This window comes from Heloderma suspectum, chromosome 5, assembly GCF_057233095.1.
Source record: "Heloderma suspectum isolate Gila_16-S chromosome 5, 16-S_ref, whole genome shotgun sequence".
NCBI lineage: Eukaryota > Metazoa > Chordata > Lepidosauria > Squamata > Helodermatidae > Heloderma > Heloderma suspectum.
The window spans coordinates 64668289-64685104 of NC_139462.1; the positions used below are offsets into that span (position 1 = coordinate 64668289).

Consider the following 16816-nt stretch of genomic DNA (forward strand, 5'->3'; position numbering starts at 1 on the left):
GAATCCACCAACCCTCTCTATAGCATGGGGGAGGGCGTAGAGGGGCTGCCATGGGGAGGAACGGGCAGGAAAGTTGGCCCAGTTGCATGTGCCTAAATCTGGATCCAACTCTTAAGTTATAAGTCCCAGAATGTTTAAAACATGAGGAACAGAACAATCTCCTAGTTCCCATGCCCTAGTAAGTCAATCTAAGTATGTGAATAACTGCAAGAATTACATATTCTTCCCCCGTTTACCTCTACCTTCATTTCTCTTCCCCATTGTTTGCTCTCCATCAAATGTTAGACTGTAATCTATCCAAAGCAGGAACCTCTCTTTTTTGTACTCTGTACAAAAGAACCATGCACTTTGATGGCTCTCTCTATATACATACATAATTACTGTCATCACCATCATCATCGAGTTCATAATAGTACCGTTAACCATTTTCACTGAAGTTTACCTTGATATCGGAGGTGTCCCGTTGAGAATTGCGCCATGCCCTGGAAATTGATGAGAAAGTTCTATCTGCATGGTCAAACTTGCCCCCTTGTAAGTTTAGGAAAAATGTCGTAAAAGGTTCCTAAGAAAACAAGCAAGAGAAACTAGAAAACTTTCCGAAAGAGCAACAGTTTTCTTTTTCTTTTTCTATATCTAATATCTATGACTAGTTCGAAATAAAACTAAAGATAATTGGCAAGTCTTTTGTCTGGGAGAGTAAAGAACAAACAAAACACACACACAAAAAGTAATGTGGATAACATGGCTATTCTTCTACAATAACTAATTTTATAAAAGTTATATTTCCAAAATCACTTGTGACATGGCTTATGTTTCAAAACCTCATATTTCACTACCTTTTTAATAACTGGTACTATAGCTAGGAGCAGATGTAATATGGTAGCTAAGAACATAGGTGTACTACGAACTGGGAAGTTCGAGCTTAATCTCACAATTCACAGTTAACCATAAGAAAGCTTCTATCTTTCCTATCCCACCCTATTCTGTAATATGGCTCTTGAGAGAATTCCTAGAAAACCCATAAAAATTCTATTTTTATTATTTTTATTTTTATTATTTTCATCATCATCAACAACTACATCATCAATTATATTATTATTACTTCATTATCTTATCAGCTATGGTTATAATCCTATATAACACTTGCAGACACTTAAGTCTCATTTAAATCACATGTGAAACTGTATAAACCAGGATCCAAGTGTCAGGAGTGCCCTGGCGGCCTCTTTCAGTCTACTCCAATAGCCAACTCAAGACACAGACAAAAGGATTCTTTTCAAGGCTTTAATCCTTTTACAACTTAATGACTCTTTCAGATGCTAGTCACCAGCGATTAAGCAAGGAACAGCAGGGTAGCCTATGCTCTGGGTTAGGCAGTTGGTTCCTGTTTGAAGGAGAATCACTTGCAGACCCTGAACTTATGGGCTAGGGAGAGTTCCTCCCTCTTTCCCTTGGGTCCACGGGATGCGACCGTTGCTTGCGTGCCAAACAGGCGCTACGCCTCCTTTCCACGCCCTCCATCGCTCGTCACTCCCTGCATCTGCGTCGAGCATCTAGCAAGCCCCCCTCCTGCACTCTCTTACTGCCAGGGTCACTATCTATCTCAGGAATGCTGGCAGGAGGAATCTCTGCCAGCTGCTGTGCCTGTGAGGGATGAGCGGGCTCCTCTCCCACGGATTGCTGTTCCTCCTCAGAATCAGAACTGCTCTGGGGTTCTATGGGCTCAGTTTCCACCCTGACACCAAGAGCTTTCAGGTAGCATTGAGATAATCTGAATTATTTTCCTTGAACAGCACACACTTTTCCATCATGCCTCTTTATTAACTGCTTTTGAAACTTCTGCCAGTTTTGAAAATAGTTTGCCACATGGCCTCGTGGAGAGAGGGGCAGGATCTGTGTTGACAAAATGCAGGTCTCTTGAATGTCATGCAGTTTGGAATGGGTCTGTTCTCTCAGTGGTAGAGAACATGCAGAAGACCCCAGGTTCAATGTCTGGCATCTCCCTGCAGGCTAGAAAAACTTTCTGAAATCCTGGAGAGCCACTGCCAGTCAGTACTGAGCTAGATGGGCCAATGGGCTCACTCAGTATATGGCAGCTTCCTATGTTGTTTGGATCCTAGATATTATTCAGAGTTAAGCTCCCATATGAATATGAAGTTAGAAATTATATATACATATATACACACACATATATGCATATGTGTATGTGTGTGTGTGTGTGTGTGTGTATACACACACACACACACACACACACACACCCCTTCCTTATACAGTTCACAATTAAGAAAAGAAAAATGTTTGAATGACTGAAAAACCTCCTCCTAGTCAAAGCACACTTAAGCGCATATTAGTGGATAATTGCTTGAAATTAGCTAAGTACCATAAATTACTTGAAGGATTTATGTCTGCTTGTACCAATCTAACAAGGTTTAATTAATGATCTGCTGCTAATGCTTTCCCAAAGAAATTAGTTTCTAACAGATAAATCATCATTCCATTTTATTTTACAGAAATGTGGCCTGTTTCATAAACATACCTTCTGACCAATTGCAACATTATCTGTAAGCAAACTACATTATTTGGAAAAGGATGTTATGATAATTTTGTTTTTATATTGTATCTCACGAGCTTATTTTACTTGTCAATTATGAACATTAAATCCAACCGTCATTGCTCAGATTACACTCCAATTTTTAAAAAAAATCATGCAGGGAAAATATAATTATAAACAAACAAACAAACAAAAACCATAGTGGGGCCTACTTGAAAAGCATATTTTAAGAGAATGTCTTCATACTTAGTTTGCTCCATTAAAAAATTAAACAATCAAGTTCAAAATGTAGAAGCAGTTTTATTTCTCATCATCAAAAAATGAGCTATTGATTTTATTGAACTTTGAAAAACACAGTTGCTTTAGTGCCATTCGATTTTAAATCCATACATAGTGTAACTGTTTGTAGTTTTCCTTACAACTATAAAATAAAACAATTTTAACGACTCTACTTACAATTCTTAACAACCAAGTGAGTGTAAAACTTGCAGTTGAATAATGAGTGCCATAATGAAACTTTGGAACTTGATCATCTTCCCATGTTTCATAGCGTTCTGCAAAGAATGCACCTCTTTTTGGATTAAGAGCACCAATAGGCTAGGGGAGAGAAAAAGAACAGACTAAACACATCATAATATTGGCAGCAGCTATCATTATCTCCTCCACTAAATTACAAGCCAACATTAAAAACAATTCATTGTACATCATTATTATCATTATACATCAGATGGTTTTGAATTCCGACATAAATATGCATGTGATGCAAGTAAAGATGGAGATAGCCATTTCAAACCTGGGTAAGATATAAAATAATCTTCTAATTTCGATATTTAATTTAATGTCTCAAAGCACCTTCTACTTCAAATTTTGCAGAAGGTAACATTATGTGAGGTCATTATTCTCATGTCTCTTCCACACATACAGCTAACAGAGTTGAAACTGCTTCCCCCAGCAAGAGCCCACTTCATGTCAGTACATGTTAATACTAAAACCACACAGGTGACTCGAACCACAGGGATGGGCTCAATCACATGGGTCATTCCCACCCAATCAGGGCCCTCTCTCCTGGCCTGGCAATGATCTAGTGAGAAAGACCCACGTGACTAACCGAATCCACATGGTTCCAATATCCACACATATATCATAGTGATGTGGGATATTGCCACAAGGAAGTAGCTCCCATAGTAGTATATGTGAATGGGGCTTCAGACGAAGTTGGATTGGTTTGGACATATCACCTTTATTGAAATCAAAACTAGATACCTGTTTGTTTCCAGGCCTAACTGAAGTACTGGGGTTTTAAAAACCTACCATCTAGTACCTGGTTACCTCAGGAACTGCCTCCTCCATTATAAACTGGCCTGAATTTTAAAATCAAGGTCAGAGGCCGTTCTCTCTGTCCCACATGATATCAGACAGATGGGCACAAGAGACAGGGCCTTGGTGGCAGTGCCAAAACTGTGGAATGCCTTCCCGATAGAAATTCACTGGGCTCTCAGTTTTTAGACACCTATTGAAGATGCTTCTATTTTAACAAGATTTAATTTAATGTTTAATCATTCTGCTGTTTTAAAGGCATTTCTGTGACTGCTGCTTTTCAATTTGTGCTTTTTATGATTGCTACTACTTTTTATTTTATGACTGTTGCTTTTAAGCTATTATTGGCGTTATTTTAGTGTTCTATGTATTATTTTCATTTCTACCTGTATTTTGTACCTTGTTTTAATTGTTCCAAACTGTTTAAAATGCTATGTGGAAAAATGGGATAATAATTACTCTACAGACAGATTCTCTTTAAAGAGAAACACCCATAAAAAAGCAGACTAAGTAAGCAAGAAAATAATGTTCTGAAGGAACTACATTTCTTCTTTCGCATCATTAGATGGCCCACGCACCTCCATCTCACACAGCTGACCAGGGAATCTCTGCATACTTTTGATCCAATGTGCTCAGAGGAAGTTCCTCTTGTCACTTTTTAAAAACCATATTCAAGGTGAACTTCAATGCACTGTTCAAATCAGACCAGGGGGCCTACCTTGGCTGCACTGCTCAGAAACATTTCTTTTGGTTTATAATGGAAGGGGTATTTAATGGGTGGAGTAAGAAACAGAGATATGCATGTGAAATGAAGAAGGGATATGGAACAAAGGGAAACCAATTTAGGGAAAAGGCAGACTCATCATTCTGAGAGGAAACAGTTAACCAAGCAAGGTAGCAGGTGTCTAGAGGACAGTCCCCTAGCTGAAGGTGTCTTCTATTTAATGGGTTGCCCATACCAAGTCTGGCTTTAAGTCAAAGAACCATAAGAAGGGAGAGGAGGGGCCTTGAAGTTGCCTATCAACAGTGAGCACCTGGTCAGCAGACTGAGCAGAAGGGTATAGAGGTCACCTGTTCACAGTCTTCCCCACTATGAGATTTATTGTATTTGAATTTAAATTATAGTAATTATATCTAACCCCTTCATGGATCACTGCCTTGTTATAGTGAAGGGGCTTGCGTAACTCAGTGAAGCCATAAGCTTTGCCGTGCAGGGCCACCCAAGATGGACAGGTCATGGCGGAGAGTTCTGACAAAATGTGGTCCACTGGAGAAGGAAATGGCAACCCACTCCAGGATTCTTGCCAAGAAAACCCCATGGAACGTATCACAAGGCTAAAAGAGATGACGCCGGAAGATGAGCCCATCAGGTCGGAAGGTGTCCAATATACTACCGGGGAAGAGCAGAGGGTATTTCCAAGTAGCGCCAGAAAGAGTGAAGCGGCTGGGACAAAGCCGAAAGGACACTCAGCTGTGGATGTGTCTGGTGGTGAAAAGAAAATCCGATGCTGTAAAGAACAATATTGTTTAGGAATCTGGAATGTAAGACCAATGAATCAAGGTAAGCTGGAGGTGGTCAAACATGAGATGGCAAGATTGAAGATCGACATCTTGGGAATCAGCAAACTAAAATGGACAAGCATGGGCGAATTTAATTCAGGTGACCATTATATATACTACTGTGGGCAAGAATCCCTTAGAAGAAATGGAGTAGCACTCAGTCAACAAAAAGGTGGGAAAAGCAGTACTGGGGTACAATCTCAAAAACGATAGAATGATCTCAGTATGAATCCAAGGCAAACCATTCAACATCACAGTAATTCAAGTCTATGCCCCAACCACTGAGGCCAAAGAAGCTGAGGTTGATCGGTTCTATGAAGACCTGCAGCACCTTCTAGAACTAACATCAAAAATAGATGTCCTCTTCATCATAGGGGATTGGAATGCTAAAGTAGGAAGTCAAGAAATCACCGGGATAACAGGCAAGCATGGCCTTGGTGTACAAAATGAAGCAGGACAAAGGCGAATAGAGTTTTGCCAAGAGAACACGCTGATCATAGCAAACACTCTTTTCCAACAGCACAAGAGGCAACTCTACACATGGACATCACCAGATGGTCAATATCGAAATCAGATTGATTATGTCCTTTGCAGCCAAAGATGGAGAAGACCACTTTGGCCTCAGTGGTTGGGGCATAGACTTGAATTACTGTGATGTTGAATGGTTTGCCTTGGATACAGTCAGTAAAAACAAGACCTGGAGCTGACTGTGGCTCAGATCATGAGCTGCTTCTTGCAACATTTTGGCTTAAATTGAAGAACGTAGGGGAAACCACTAAACCATTCAAGTATGACCTAAATCCTATCCCTTATGAATATACAGTGGAGGTGAGGAATAGATTTCAGGGATTAGACCTGATAGACAGAGTGCCTGAGGAACTATGGACAGAGGTCCGTAACATTGTTCAGGAGGCAGCAACGAAATCCATCCCAAAGAAAAAGAAATGCAAGAAAGCCAAGTGGCTGTCTGATGAGGCTTTACAAGTAGCTCACGAAAGAAGGGAAGCGAAAAGCAAGGGAGAAAGGGGAAGATATATCCAACTGAATGCAGAGTTCCAGAGAATAGCAAGGAGAGACAAGAAGGCCTTCTTAAATGAACAATGCAAAGAAACTGAGGAAAACAATAGAATGGGAAAGACTAGAGATCTTTTCCAGAAAATCGGAGATATCAAGGGAACGTTTTGTGCAAAGATGGGCATGATAAAGGACAAAGAAGGCAGGGACATAACAGAAGCAGATGAGATTAAGAAGAGGTGGAAAGAATACACAGAAGAACTATCCAGGAAAGATCTGAATGTCCCTGATAGCCATGATAGTGCGGTCACTGAACTTGAGCCGGACATCCTAGAGAGTGAAGTCAAGTGGGCCTTAGGAAGCATTACTAACAACAAAGCTAGAGGAGATGACAGTATTCCAGCTGAGCTATTTAAAATCCTAAAGATGATGCTGTTAAAGTGCTGCACTCAATATGCCAACAAATTTGGAACACTCAACAGTGGCCACAAGACTGGAAAAGGTCAGTTTACATTCCAATTCCAAAGAAGGGCAATGCCAAAGAGTGTTCAAACTACCGTACAATTGCGCTCATTTCACATGCCAGCAAGGTGATGCTCAAAATCCTACAAGCTAGGCTTCAGCAGTACGTGAACCAAGAACTACCGGAAGTACAAGGTGGGTTTCAAAGAGGCAGAGGAACTAGAGATCAAATCGGCAACATTCGCTGGAACATGGAGAAAGCAAGAGAATTCCAGAAAAACGTCTATTTCTGCTTCATTGACTACGCAAAAGCCTTTGATTGTGTGGATCACAACAAACTGTGGCAAATTCTGAAAGAGATGGGAGTACCAGACCACCTTTCCTGTCTCCTGAGAAACCTGTACGAGGGTCAAGAAGCAACCGTAAGAACCGGACATGGAACAACTGATTTGTTGTTCCTGGGAAAAGAGTACGACAAGGCTGCATATTGTTGCCCTGCTTATTTAACTTATATGCAAAGTACATCATGAGAAACGCCGGGTTGGATGAATCACAGGTTGGAATTAAGATTGCCGGGAGAATTATCAACAACCTCACATACGCAGACGATACCACCCTAATGGCAGAAAGTGAAGAGGATCTAAAGAGCCTCTTGTTGAGGGTGAAAGAGGAGAGTGCAAAAGCTGGTCTGAAACTCAACATTAAAAAAACTAAGATCATGGCATCTGGCCCCATCACTTCCTGGCATATAGAAAGGGAAGAAATGGAAGCAGTGACAGATTTTATTTTCTTGGGCTCCAAGATCAGCGCAGATGGTGACTGTAGCCATGAAATTAAAAGACGCTGCTCCTTGGGAGGAAAGCTATGGCAAACCTAGGCAGCCTAGTAAAAAGCGGAGACATCACCTTGCCAACAAAGGTCCGTATAATTAAAGCTATGGTTTTCCCAGTAGTAATGTATGGCTGTGAGAGCTGGACTATAAGGAAGGCTGAGCGCCGAAGAATTGATGCGTTCAAACTGTGGTGCTGGAGAAGACCCTTACAAGTCCCCTGGACTGCAAGGAGGTCAAATCAGTCAATCCTAAAGGAAATCAACCCTGCCTGCTCATTGGAAGGACAGATACTGAAGCTGAAGCTCAAATATTTTGGCCACCTAATGCAAAGAGAAAACTCTCTGGAAAAGACCCTGATGCTGGGAAAGATTGAAGGCAAAAGGAGAAGGGGACGGCAGAGGATGAGATGGCTAGACAGCATCACTGATGCAATGAATATGAACTTGAGCACACTCCAGGAGAGAGCGGAGGACAGGAAGGCCTGGTGTGCTATGGTCCATGGGGTCACGAAGAGTCGGACACGACTTAATGACTGAACAACAATTATATCTAAATCTGCATGTATGCATTTAAATTTACATATGCAAATATAATGCAAATTGGTGTCCTCTTTTTTCGTGATGTATAAGTGGGCCCCCTATCACCAAGTCCTGAATGCATTTAGTACTTGTAGATAATTTATTTCATATTCATACATTTAAAATTAAGAACTGTAAACCAAAACAGCCCACAAAATGGTATGAGAGGTTTACTGACATATGAACAACCCTACCCAACAAGGTTTTGGGGCGAGCGGGGGGCGGGGGGATGAAATTCATGTCTTCCAAACTTTTATTAAATATTTAGTTAACACAATTGGATGTTATTAATTTCATAGAGTATTTCTCAGCACAACAATTCACTCTTGTTCCCATCAATATACGTTACTTAGGTGAATGCAGAAAATCATTTACTAAGTAGTAGTAACACAGTGTTCATGCAGGCATTTGGCAATCAATCTATCAAGAGGTGCAGAGGATTTTGCAAGAGGCTGTACTCAGTGGAAGAGCACATGCTTTGCACACAAAAGGTCCTGTGTTCAACAGCCAGCATCACCAGACAGGGCTGGGAAAGACCCCTGTCAGAGACCCTGGAAAGATGCTGCCAGACAGTGCCAACAATACTAGGCTAGATGGACCAGTCATCTGACTCAATATAAGGCAGCTTCTTATGTTCCTATATTACCACACTTCTGCTCATGATGAGAAATCTGGCAAACCAGAAAGTAGCAGTCTTCTCACTTTGAAGGACAATGCAGACAATAACAGTTTTACTAAGTAGTTACATCCCCAACCTAGTAAAATATCCCAGCTGGTAAATTATTTTCTGTGTTCATCCTCTGGTCATCATGGAAGGGGATTCATTACTCAGGATTTTTGAGTTTTTAATTTAAACTAACAGGTTTGGTATTTTAGTATTTGATGCATTATCTATTATTATCATAAGAAAAGACTGCTGAGATGATTTCAATCAATCACGTTTTGGGGTTAATATATATAATGATTATATAAACTAATTCAACAGATTACATGACATCAAAAGATACTTCAGCAAACTTTGCCCAATTTGTCTTGTATGCCTTTGTTTATTTTATATCCCTTGCATTTCAAATATCATGGCAGTTAACATTCTTAAAATAAAAAACAGTGGATACAGTTGAAATCAGTTAGACAAAAAACAATAAACCATCAGAGCAGCAGATTATAATAAACATTAAGTCAGAAAAAAAATTGTATCACCCCCACCCCCAATGCTCACCAAACCATTAAATAGACCTCCTAAAAATTACATTAAAACGTAAAGGTAAAGGTGTCCCCAACCAGTCGTGTCTGACTCTAGGGTCATCTCCATTTCTAAGCCGAAGAGCCAGCGCTGTCTGAAGACGCTTCCGTGGTCATGTGGCCAGCATGACTGAACACCGAGGTGCACGGAACGCTGTTACCTTTCCCTCCGAAGCGGTACCTATTTATCTACTTGCAATTTTTTGCTTTCGAACTGCTAGGTTGGCAGAAGCTGGGACTGAAGACGGGAGCTCACTCCGTCACGCAGCACTCGGGTCTCGAACTGCTGTCCTGCCGACCTTCCAGTCTGCAGTTTAGCATCTTAACCACTAAGCCTCCGCGGCCCCAAAAATTACATTAAGTCCTGCCAAATCTCTAGAGAGAGGAAGTTCCATAATGAGGGTGCCACTATTAAATGTCCTGCCCCTTTGGACAGCCAACCTAATCTCACACAATGAAAGCACTTGGAGCAGGTCCCCATCTGATGGCCCAAAGAATTCAGGGAGCTTCCTCCTATAGGAGGCATTGTTCAAAATATCTTGGAGCCGAAACACTTAGAGCTTTAAAAATCAAAACCAGCACTTTAACCTGTGCCTAGAAACAAACAGCCAGTGCAGATCTCAACATACCAGTTATTATAATATAGATTATGTGAACTGAGACACACAAGCTGAATTGGCTTTGGGGAAATTGATGACTTTAGAAAAAGTAACAAATAGAATTGAGGGAAAGTAACATTGCTTGATGATGGTGGCCGTTCCTTTTTATACAGGCAAACCGAGCCAGATGGATTCAAGCTGATTTAGGTCCAATGATGGTGCTTCATTAAGAAGTATTGGTAAGTCTGTATGTGTGAGAATTTAACAGTACAATGCTATATTTAAAAGCATACTATGAAAGCTACCCAACTAGAACACATGTTCCATAAAATTATAATTTTATAATTATAATGCCATATTGCAAGTCCTCCAAAAAGATAAAGGCAGAGGCGCTATAATAAAAAAATACATTTTTAAATAACCCACTTTTAGAAAAAGAATTCATTATAGGAATAAATCAGAGGAAATTTGATTACCTATCTGTGGATGGCTGCCACAGCTGTACTGACTAGCAAGTGGCATCAGCCTGAAACCAACAGTTACTCAAACTTTGGGGTATATTTTTCATTGAGAAATTGATTCATCAGAGATTAGCAATATTGAGTTTCAGAAAACCAGAAGTATTTATAACTTACAAAGGTGACAATGGACAACAAATTGTTAGGCCATCACAATAGAATTAATTTTTTTATTTATCAATTCGACTGTACTTAATTTTACCTTTGTTGTCATATTTCTTTCCTGTCTCATATATTCCATTATGGACTATTTGATATAAACTCTGGCAGTTTTCAAATTTGAACAATAACCCTTTTTTAAAAAGTGGTTGCTACATAAAGGGATTTTATCTGAGATAGTAAACATATTTCAAGGAAGAAATTAGGTTTACTCTAGTATTAACTACTGTATGTTTCCAAGAACCATTCTGGAATCTACATTGTTTTTTTGCTTTGTGGCAACATTTGCCCATGCTTGCTTTTGCTTTAAAAAGAGAGACATTACGATCATTCATAAATAAATTATATTTCAGTAACAATATGAACTATGCTGTATTTGTATGGCATTGAAGCTTTTCAAAGATATGCTTTTCACTGCTCCTGTTTTTATTATTCTCCAAATAAAACCACGACAGATCAATACTTATAGAATTACATTCACTGAATATAAAGCTAAAACCAATTAGAATTGATTTAATTCTCTTTTGAAAAAAGAAATAAACGGTATCATGTGGAGATCCATACAGCCAGAATGCACAATATTGATTTTTAACTCTTCTTTTTTGTTACACTTGGTTTCTGAAACCTGGCAATAGGACAACTACCAAGTCATGCCACATGTATTTGCAAGCATTTTTTTTTTTTTTTAAAGAAGAGGTAACCAAATGGGGGAAGGCTTAGAAATAAAGAACTATGGGGCTTGTGCACTGACAATGATACACTATCAGCTTACTCAGAGAAGTTATAGTGGGAATATACACATTGAATTATACATTACACAAATGCACTGATTTATTGTGGTAATAACATCCACCTCATTAAAAGATTCTGCTTTGCTGCAGTCGGAAGGCTACATATTGTTTACTGCTATAAATTAATGGCAGTACGCAGAAGACTGTGGAACCCTTGTAACAATAGATCTGTAAATGACAGTGCTGTACATCACTGCTCCCTCAGCAGCTTCATAATAAAATGGAGACAATGTATTGGGCTAATACATTCTACCATGCTGACCCATATTTTCCTGACAACCGCGATGAGGCCTTGTGAACAGTTAACTAGTGATCAACCTTTCAGGGGGAAAAACCCTTAAAATCCTCTTCTTAGACTCCTATATGAAATGTTCATTTTGTTTTTACTATCACATTTTGAAATGAGCAGAGAATGGCTGTTTTACTTAATTGGCTTTGAAGTGGCATTATTCTCATACGGGTGCCAAAGCTAGAAAATTCCCAATTGTGATGCATCAGCCATAAATGTGTTTGTGGAAACGGAATGCCAAGAGCTGTACGCTGGCCCACACAAGAGAATGGCATTCACAGGAAAATGAGCAACTTAAAACAGTCCTTTGACCTACATTAATACAATAGATCTTACTTATTGCAGCAGTGGATGCAGCAGTAAGAGAGATGCAATTATATTGTTAGATACTGCTATTAGAGCTCAAGAGTTTTAACTGAGAAATCCAAGCAGAAGGCAAACATGTTACTGGTGTAATTTTGCAGGTGTTAGCAAGGCAAACCCTAGAAAGTCATCTCAATAATCTATTCAAAACCTTCAGACTATAAAGTGCACTCACTTTTCTGGTGCCAATAGATCTCCTCTTAACATAATGTGTATATTTCTTTAAAAATATATCCCAAACAGCTAACCACCAAATAATATCATAATCAAACTTCAACTAAATTAAAAGGAAGCAGCAGCACAAACCCACCCATATCAAGGAGTCAATAGTAAAAGGGAACACACAGTCCTATCAGCTGCCTGCCAAAAGTCTTCCCTAAACAGCCATGATTTAAACTGATAGGTACAAACTGAAAGAGGGAACCAGGCAGGCTTCCCTGGGGATGGCTTTCCTTAATGTTGGTGCCACAGCTGAAAAGGCCACAACCCTTCTCCTCACATGCTGCAGTAAACGCAAAGGAATTATAATGAAGCTGTGGGTTTCCTAAAACAAAGGATGAAGCAAATGAAAGATATAGAGCATAAATGAGCAGAGAAGTTTTTGAAAAGTATGGATACATATTCTAATGCATATGTGGCACCTTCTCTCCTTGCTCACCCACATACATCCGAGTCTTCATATCATGCCAGTGAACAGTGCCATCAGGGACAGTAGCATGATTAGTGGAGGGTATGCAGTTTAAGAGACCCTACATTCAATCCCACATTAGACTTGCTCTGTCAGGCATACATCTTAGAGGTCTAGTACTGAACATGAAACACAGTGGGTAGTATCCTATTTTGCCCATGCGCTCACTGGACCCAGTGCTTGTGCAACCAGGCTTTGGTGCTTCTAAAAATAACCTGAGTGAGAATGCTAATTTCTGGAATGGAGTAGGTCAGTGGAACTTGCAGAAGAGAGCTCCACTGACGTGTCTCTATCCAGAAATGAGTGTTTCTGCTAATTTCTGGAGTTATTTTTAGAAGCACCAAAGCCCTGATGTTCAAGTGGCGGGTCCCATGAGCGCAACAGAACCAGTGGAGGCAAATGGCCTCACTGAATCCTGCCCAGAGTTTCCACACAAACTGTCCCATAACTACTCATTTTGTGAAATAGTTACCATTGCAGCATGCATGACATCTAAGATTTTAAAATCTATGAATCAATTACTAATCTATTAATCACTTTGCTTGTTACAGTAGAATACAAGTCAGGAGTGTGTGTGCGTGTATGGCAATGTCCACTTTGGCTTATAGTAACAGAAGTATAAAATGTCAGACAGAAACCCAGAATAATAGTCACATTCTAATTAGCACTGATTAGAACTCAGCAAGAGTACTGCTTTGTGTTTTGCTCACCTCATTTTTAGATAAATACCAAGAAGCTGGACAAGATTTGGAGCAGTACAGCTATTTTTAAAAAGCTGAAGGAATTGTAAAAGATTACACTGGGGTGGGGGTGGGGAAGAGAGGAGGAGGAGGAGGAGCAAAGGAAGAAGATTACTTTCCCAAATATGTTAAAGGAAGAACAAGTATACCAAGGCTACTGAAGGGAGACTAATTCAAGTCACAGCAACACAGGACATGCTTCCATGCTTGGCCAATGGATCAAACTGTTCAGAGAGCCAGTACAGATGTAACTTGGCTGAATCCTTATCCTGCATTAAAGACTTTGGAGCAGGTTTGTATTCATCCCTCCCAACCCCTTAACTGTCCAGCACAAATTCTCTCTGCCAGCCTTGTCCATAATTAAGGCCTACATCAACACAGATCGGATCATTGTTAATATCTGCCAGGATACAATATTAATTAGATATTTGAAAGCAACCTCATCACTGGTTTCAAATCCTAGTTAATAAGACAACTCTGATTAACATTAAGAATGGCCAAGGCCAATTCTTTTTTTTATTTTTTGATACTCAAACATACATATGCTTGGGTATCATCACCATTTGGTACGATGACCAAATATCCCAATATGTGTCTAGAGATTGCTGTCTGTAGTAAGCTGCATGTTCAAGTACAGAAAGGGCAGTAAGTTCCTCTGTCCAATGAAGAATTGATGGTGTGGACAGTTTTGAGGTATAGATCTTTTTGCTACCATGAGCGCTCTCAAAGTCCACTTTTGTTGACCCATTGGAAAGATCCCAGAGCATAAGAATATAATTCAAAAGCACACAAACATTGGCAAATTTTGCAATTTTTCTGATACAAAATTAATGCACAGAAATATCTCCATCCCAAAAGGAGCCACCCTAGGACATGCCCACATCATATGGGAGAGTGATGCAAAATCCATACAACAACACCAATACTTGGCAGTTGTGGACATGTTTTTCATAAAAAAGATGACCCAATCCCCAATAGGTACGGAAAAGCAATTTCTGTTGCATAACTTTTAACTTCAAGTCAAGACAAATGGCACACACTGAGGCAAGGGTAACCTTCCATTGTCTTTCATGTATGGGATGTTCCAGTTCCCTGTTCCATTCTTCTCTGATGACCCACGTATCGAACTTCGTCATGTCTAGTAATTGTTTATATAGCCAAATTGAAGCCTTGTCAATATGTGGTAAAGAAATTACCAGAGGGCTGTAGTTGTAGTTTATATTTGTGTTGTAACTCTGAATAGGGCAGAACATCTCCATCTACTCATAGAAGTTTATCCTATAGATAGATATAGGTATATCCCACAATCAGTCCATTTTTTTCCAAAGGAAAGATTGTCCCACTATACTTAAATCTGGATTACACAAAATGGTTAATTTAGCATGCGTACAGGGGTCAAAATGAAATTGATGGGCAAGTATATACAGTCAGTTCTGATGTAAAAGAAGGGCAAGGAGAATTCAAACCAGAAAGAAGGGACTGGGGGAGTGTATCATCTCATAACCTGCTCCCAATCCCTGATGGATAAGGTATCAGAAATATTACTCTGCACCATCTGAGAGAATAACTAAGACGGATTTTCAGGGGACATTTTAGAGACAGGTATCTAGCAGAGAGAGATTAATTGTAGGGAATCTTGCCATTATATGATACCTGCCTAGTAGGGATGTGCATGCTTTGATTCGGACCCTGATTTGGTGCTTCAGAAAATGGCCAACTTCTATTCAGACAAATTCGAAGTTGGTCCGCTTTGACTTGGTACCGAACCCAAGCTGAGGTTTGGAAATCTGATGCTTTGTGCTTCCCACTGACTATCATGAGAAATCCAAAAATGGCTATAACTTTTTTTTCCTTCATCAGGATTGGATTGCAGGCATAGCAGCCCCTCAGGAGGAGATTATGCCTGCTCACTGTAAAAAAAGAAAAGAAAAGATGCAGGAGTCCTTATGCTATGCATTATAGTTGATTTTTTTAAGGGAGCTGTCAATATATTTTATTTTATTCTTGGGCAGAATTGCATGGAAATTGTAGGGATAGTTGCCCTTTTGTGGGGATCAAGCCTGGCAAGGGGGACTGTGCTAGAGCAGCCTTAACATTTTCGAGAGGACAAGCTTATCTCTCTATGTTCCTTGTGGACCACTGCTCTTCTTGTGGACCATTGGGGAACTCTCCCATTTGGGGGTGGAGGTGGGAAATTGATTTGCATACCCTTCACTCCCCTGCTGTGTTTTTTGGGAGGACAATTTGTATGAAAATGGTACACTTCCTAAAAGTGTCCCCAGGCAAGAAATCTGCAAAGTTTAAGAAGGAGAGATGCAGAGGCTAAGGAGTTATGATTACTGGAAAACAGTGTGAAGCTTTTTTTCATAGTGAAGCCTGGTGGTGTTGGAAGAATGGTCATCTCACAGTCCCATCCTTGCCTTCCCCCAAAACACAGTGATTGGAGCCCCTTGTAAAACATGCCCTAAGATTAGAAGGTGGACCTGTCAGTCACTCCACTGACAGTCCCTCTCCCTACAGCGTTTAGAGAATAAAAGCAAAAGATGCTATTTGGAGAAAAAGTCTGGTGTGCCCCCAAAACACAAGGTGCTGATGAAGCTTCATTCTAGAGCAGCCTCAGGTCTGTTTGCTCTGGAGGGAAGCCCACTTCACCTTGGGAACCAACAGAACTGGAATGAAGTGGCCCACTTCTGCTCAAGGTTTGGACTTCGTCTGAATCCAATTAACATCTTTAATATACACATAGAGAATTGAGGAAATGTGTGTGTGCCCTGAGGATTAGTGAGTACAGAACAAGGTTTTTTTTTTCAGTTTTCAACTTTTTCAGTTTATTGTTATTGTTATTCAATAAAACTGTATTCCTAAATTACCACAGCATTTTTTGCCTATATTCTAAAACAGCGATAGGCAACCATTCTAGGCCTGTAGATGCAGCTGGCAATTTAAGAAACTGTCCTAGGCACCACCACAAAATGGCTGACATGGGAGGCATGTCTAGTCACCAAGGACAAGTAACCTGCCCAAAAGACAGAGCTGGATTCTGAGCCCCAACAACTAAACAATTCCTTTGGACCCACATTTTCTGTGCTAACCGAAACCTATTTCATAGAAGG

General features: G+C 40.0%; 1 protein-coding gene across 5 annotated transcripts in view; it reads right to left on the reverse strand.

Annotated features, from left to right (window-relative positions):
- The window catches only part of LRBA (LPS responsive beige-like anchor protein), a 518402-nt gene that overhangs the window by 121516 nt on the left and 380070 nt on the right, over positions 1–16816 (reverse strand). For all 5 annotated transcript variants that reach the window (XM_084856247.1, XM_084856246.1, XM_084856243.1 and 2 more), the window contains exons 45-46: positions 3008–3148; positions 443–562 (exon numbers count right to left, since the gene is read on the reverse strand). In XM_084856247.1, the coding sequence (XP_084712373.1) occupies positions 443–562; positions 3008–3148 (261 nt within the window). The remainder of the gene's footprint in view (positions 1–442; positions 563–3007; positions 3149–16816) is intronic.